Consider the following 6,067-nt stretch of genomic DNA (forward strand, 5'->3'; position numbering starts at 1 on the left):
ATTGAGGCTTCACAGAGTAATACGGAAGTTGCTTTTATGTATTTCCCACAAGAAACCTCCCTCAAGTTTACCCAGAGAATTTGTAAGACCCAAAGAGAACTCTGACTTGGGCAACTTCCATGAAATACTGCCCATCAAGAAGAAACTGGTATAAAGTATTTTTGACATAATATGAGCTCTGCCTACGCATGGATCAATGCAGGAAACTGGTATGGTCTGGAGGCAACCTCTAAAATCCATAATAGTATATCTGTGAACCAAAAAACAAGTGTCTCATCATGGAACAGATCCTTCAAAATGCAACTGTTGCTACTGCATTACTTACCTCAGGCTTTGGAGTAATTTGCTGGTTTAAAGAATACATTTGAAAAGCAAGCACCTTATCACTTTACACATTTAGATAGTTAAGGAGCATGAACAAGGCAACGCTACATCTGGAAATCATAAAAACCCACACAAGTTCAAAGTATGCAACAATAATGTAGAATTCCTCAACTGGGTAAACATGAGTCAAACCCTAAAGATCTCCTTACGCAGGCAATAGGCCTGCAGTCCCGATTTTTTCATACCACTCCTATGCAGTCAAACTCCAGTTGACCTCAAGTGGAAGCTGGGCTCAGTAAGGACATAGTGATTTTGCCCCATGTTTTAAACCACAGAGATAGTATAAACAAATGTAGGAAGTGCTGTAGCTTTACAGATTAATGTAAATACCTCCATGTGGGGCTTAATTATCAAAGACCTATCATTTGCCCAAAGTACTGTATCCCAAGAAGTAAAAGGAAATGAGAAAAAAACCCATTTTAAATAAGGTACTGAAATCTGTGCTACATCACTCAATCAGCGAAACATGCTGGGGTCACCGTCCTTCTGTTTCCCGACAAGATACATGCTATGGAATGAAATGCTGATGAGAAGTGGGGAGATGCTCTTGGCTGTCTGAAATGGGAAAATTCTGGGATGCATGAATTTTAGTGACAGGTTAAGATAAGCAGGCTGTTACCTGCAGGACAAGTTGCTGCCACGCAGTTGCCAGTGGCTGACCATTGCCAATGTTGCACATGCTCATTCGGTCTGAGGGCTGATTAGCACGTTCAAGCTGCAAGGAGACATTGCGCCGTTCTTCTTCAAGTGCGCGGGTGAGCTGCTCGAAACGAGCCTCTTGCTCTTTAACAGATGCCAAAATGCTGGCAGCAGACCTGATATCATAGTCATCCATGACTGTTTTCAAATGTTCCTGCCTGTTAACTGACCAGGGCAAATGGAAAGGGTTAGGTAAAGGGGCGATAGGGCATAGGTCAGAGGTTAAGAATAAAAATTCACATATTAATTACTCTATTATATAGCATTCATGTTAAGCAGCAAACTCCAACTGCTCTTTGAAAAGACTTAATTTCCAACCACTGATTTGATTTTAAATGAGAAGTAACTAATCCGTGACTTCCCTGTTTAAAAAACTCCACATGTTCACCTGGGATAGAATTTATTTTTAATTCCTTTGATATTTAAAAAAAAAAGGTAGCATCTGCCCGACGAGATTTTCATGCCTCTTGCAAAGCTAATTTCACTGTGCAAATAAAAACATACTTTTCAGAAGAATTTAGAGAGGATATTATTTTTCCTTTTTTTCCCCCCTGCTGGAAGAGAACATTCCTTCCACCTTTATTCATCTCTGCCTTTGACATTACAGGTGATAAAAGTTAATGTTTTCACACAGCAAAGCTTCATTCTGCTGGACAACAACCTTATTGCTTGTGGCTTTTGAAACTATTTATCCTAGTAACTTGACTAACTGGGTAAATATTTTGAAAGATCCTTTTTAAGAAAAGTAGAAAGGCCCTAAGAAGTTTAGCAAGTCAAGTTTGAAATTATTTTTCATGCAATAATGATGAAGGGGAGGCAAATTATAATACAGAACACGCTGTCAAATGCAGACAGCGCAATTACAGGTAGAGGTGTTTGAACCATGATTTCAGTGCATTCTCTTAGGTTTCATTACAAGGGTATTTGTATGCATGGTAGCCAATGAGAATTTTTATACACAGCAGTCAGTCATGCAGCTGCTTGCTAGTAATGGAAAAAAGACACCTTCCATGGGAAAAATACAGGACTGCTTGTCTCCATTTGCGCTGGAATAATACACAGCAAACCAAATGAGTTTCTTTTGAGATCTGTCTGCACTGACTATGCCCTTTTTAAGTAAGGATTATGTAGCGTTCCATTTTAAGCCCTATCAGCATACGTGCACGATGTGTGAAGCTCAGCTCCCCACTGGCCTTGAAAACATATCAGGTGAATGTGAAGTCAAAATATTTTGATAAAAGAATTATGAACAATATAATGCAGAGATGCCTGGTGGTTTCAACTGAATTCCTTTACTGAAACTAAACTGGAGGAATAAACTACTTAAAATGCCCATTACCTGACTGCTCAGGTGACAATATTCTCTCTTTTCTCCATAATTCAAGAAAGTTTCCTATCTCTTGAGGGGTAACTGTTGTTAATGAATGAGAAGTCTTAATGCATCATTTCAAAGGTCTTTCATCCTATTCACTTGTAATTCTGGAGCTATACTTATCTACTGCTATCAATCCTTTTTGCTACCCATCTACAAAAAGGCACCATCATGTACTTTTGTGGTTTTACAGATGATTCCTAATTCCTAAGGAGAGCTGTTGATGGCAATAGAGCAGATACGTAATAACTAGAAGCAGAAATACTGCAGGAATTGTACTGTTATTTCCTTTTCTCAGTTGTGACACTTTGGTAGAACCGAACCTCCCCTCATTGTCTGAAGCTCTCGCTGCTCTAATCAGCGTCTCTTACAGTATATGTTGGTTCCCTCTCTCTATTTGGTCCTTCTCCAATTGTACATTAATCCACAAATTTCATTGCAGCTGAATTCTACAGCAAATGAACACCTGACAAAGACTGACACGAAGCTGGGTGCAGAGATGTGCTGCAGAGGGAGAAGAGAGGCACTTCTTTTATTAATTTAACGGATCAAAAGAGTCTTCAGAAATCTTAACTGTCTAGAACTTCACTTAGGTCGTTGCCTCCAGGGGGGAAAAAAAACCACAGTTGGAAAATTGGCAGATACCTCACTCCTGTAAGCAGTTCTGCAGATGCAGACCACCTAAAAGTGCTTCACAGACTGTACGGTAGTGCACAGGGTACAAGCAGAACAACTGCCATATGCGATTTCAACAGGAGAAAAGGAGAGTTGCTGAATCCAAATTAAGTGCTCTGTCCAAGTGCTACTCTTGGTCCCTCAACTCAACTGTTGAAGCTGAATTTCTTTAGAAAATTAACACTGCCAAGCTATTCCTGTTTTCTGCAACAGCCTCCAACAGGAATTACGGCAAGCCATCCTGAGACCGGGTCTCTTGCAAATTAAACACTTTTGCAGATTCAGAGGCTGACGATTCAGAAAAGAATAGACCCCAGTATAGGATGTGAAGGGAAGGAAACCAAAATGGGGTGCAACATACTTTAAACAAATACAAAAGCCTACTTTCCCCTCTTAGCACAGATATAACAGGGAGTGCGGGTTCTCTTTCTAAAGAGGACTGTCTGACAAGTAAGGTCTGAAAAACAGAGGGGTTACCCCTTGTTCCCATCCACTGTTGACTCTGAAGCAGCAGTGGCATTAATAGCAAAGGAAAAGTTATAACTGAGCTAACATATACCTTTCAAGACATTTTCTGAACACATGACAATAATCCCCCCACCTTCAGAAAATTTCTGAACAAGTATAGACAGCTGTTGATGGTATGCAACCAAGAGTACCCAAAAATATTAGATTCTATAACTGGTATGAATCTCTAGAGAATTGTAGAGACCTCCATGCAGGAAATAAAATGTGAGTCTCCTTATGACCATAAATATCTTGTTTCTTTTCTCTGTGCAAAGAGAAACACAGGCAGAAAATAAACTGTATAAATTTTCAGATGTACAATTAGTGACCATAAAAATCCTGATTGCTATGTAGAAACAGCATCAGGACCACTAACTGCCTTTTAAGAAAGGTTGGACAAAGACAGACTTATGCATTTCAAATGATTTATTAGCAGATAAATACTTGCTTGCTGTTGATCGCATTTCCAATTATTTACCCAGTGCTTCAACCATTTACATTACCAGCAGTCTAGACTAGGAAAAAAAAAAGAAGTACTGACTCATGAAGTTAGTTATTCAGTCTGCCACTTGTAATTTGCTATCGTTTGTAAATAAATTAAAGTGTGCTGAATACCCTAAAATAAATTAAAATATTAAAATTATACCAGCCAGGTAAAGGTTATTCCTAAGACTCCTATTCTAGGCACTTACTCTAAACATGGCAAATGCTTGCCTAAAAAGTGTCAAAGGCTATGCTGACAAAGGCAAATCTATTTTGTCCTGCCTCGTCTTGTGTTATGTTGGAACTGGGATATAGACCTGCAGTAAGAGGATGTATCGTTTTTTTGACTGCTGATATTTAGAACCAAAGTATCAGGAGAAGTAAAGTGAGTTATGTGCTCACTAAGAATAAACATCACCTCTATGCAAAGAGGCCAGCAACAAAGCCAAGGGACTACTTACATCCAGCTCATGTGTCGGATATTACTGTAAGGTAAATGCATACGACTTTTGTTGCTGTGAGTACAAAGACTCAACGTGTCAGGGCTAAGAACTAATCCTCATTCAGGATTTGTGCAGAGGGCTTCCAGATAGTAGAGTAAAACATACAAGGGGCTCAGTAATGTGAAAGAAGTCCTAATTCCCACCTGACCTCTGAATCTCAAGCACTGATAGAGTAAAAGTATTACCTGGGGTTTTCTAGGGGCCTGAGGATGTAAGGCACCAAACTCCAATTGAAATTTGATGGGATTTAGGTATGCGAATCCTTCATTTAGTCACGTGTTGGAAATTGCAGACTGAATGTTCCAGTGAAGGCAGATTTAGGATTTTCAACTACTTATCTGGCCGGTGAGCAGTAGGAGCTACTTGAGTAGGCTACATTTAGTTAACAGAATAAGGTCCAGCACAAGGGCTGTTCCTTTTCTGGGGAAAAGGTGCTTCTTGTAGCACGTGACAACTGCTGGTGAACCCAGCACACATTGCTCGCCTCACTCAAGCACCCATATAAAAGTACTATGCACACCAGCCCCTTTGCAGTCTTGGCCCAACCTTTTTTCATGCTAGATTGTGCCCTATAAACAGGAGATAATGATGTGGGTAGTAACAAGAATCCTTCTGCATTTGTGCAAATAAGAGAAGGAAGACAAGGCAGACCATAAAAATGCATGTATGTGCATGGGTGTAGGTACAGCAGCCATGTGCTTCTGAAAAGGAGAAAGCACCAAAAGAAACATAATAGAAAACAGGAGTTTAAAAATCTATTAGTTCACAGTCCATGGAGCTGGACCGCCGCACATAGTAATTACATTTTCATTAGAAGATGCCACATATACAAGAATGAAGGCTATTTCCCATGCAATATTAGCATGCAGAGAAAAGCGAGCAATACACACCAAGTAGATTATTAGGGCCTGAATGTTAAAGATGCTGTGACATCACCCACTAAGACTAGACAACTGTGGAGTGTGGGGCAGCAACCTCAAGCAGAACCAGCTACAACAGAGAGGAAGGAGAAAAAAAGTTAGTTATTGTGGCATAAGTGCTTCAAGAACCTCTTTGTAAACATGGTCATTTCCTATATTCCCTTTTCCATACTCTATCCCTGTTAAAGTTTTTAAAAATGCCTATTTTCTGCAACCCCCCAAAATAGCAACCACATTCGGAGAATCAAATCCTGAGGGCATTAAAGCAGCTTCAGCTAGGTCAACATGTTGTCAACAGATAGACTTACTTGTTTTTGGAGAGGTTTGCTGCGAGTGGTCTATGTGGACTGAAAACTGCAAATCACGAGGAAGACTCAGAAAGGTACAAAACTGAACATTATGGTCAAAGTGTTTACAATCTGGCTGCCTCATGTTAGGCACTCAAATCCATATTTCAGCAGCTAAATTAAGCACCCTCATTTTCGGAGCTGTTGCACACCTGAGCTGAAGGATAAATTCAGCAG

The 6,067-nt window shown here is 39.9% G+C and overlaps 1 protein-coding gene across 7 annotated transcripts in view; it reads right to left on the reverse strand.

Moving 5' to 3' along the window:
* ARVCF (ARVCF, delta catenin family member) overlaps nt 1–6,067 on the reverse strand; it is a 412,391-nt gene that overhangs the window by 245,849 nt on the left and 160,475 nt on the right. For 5 of the 7 annotated variants that reach the window (XM_025201532.1, XM_025201535.1, XM_025201533.1 and 2 more), the window contains exon 1: nt 1,004–1,234. The exons of 1 other annotated variant lie outside the window; for it this stretch is intronic. In XM_025201532.1, the coding sequence (XP_025057317.1) occupies nt 1,004–1,219 (216 nt within the window). In that variant the 5' untranslated portion in view covers nt 1,220–1,234. Of the gene's footprint in view, nt 1–1,003; nt 1,249–5,513; nt 5,614–6,067 lie in introns of those variants that run through there. One more of the 7 variants, XM_025201537.1, reaches the window with a different exon arrangement.

The sequence above is a fragment of the Alligator sinensis genome, unplaced genomic scaffold (assembly GCF_000455745.1).
Source record: "Alligator sinensis unplaced genomic scaffold, ASM45574v1 scaffold570_1, whole genome shotgun sequence".
NCBI lineage: Eukaryota > Metazoa > Chordata > Crocodylia > Alligatoridae > Alligator > Alligator sinensis.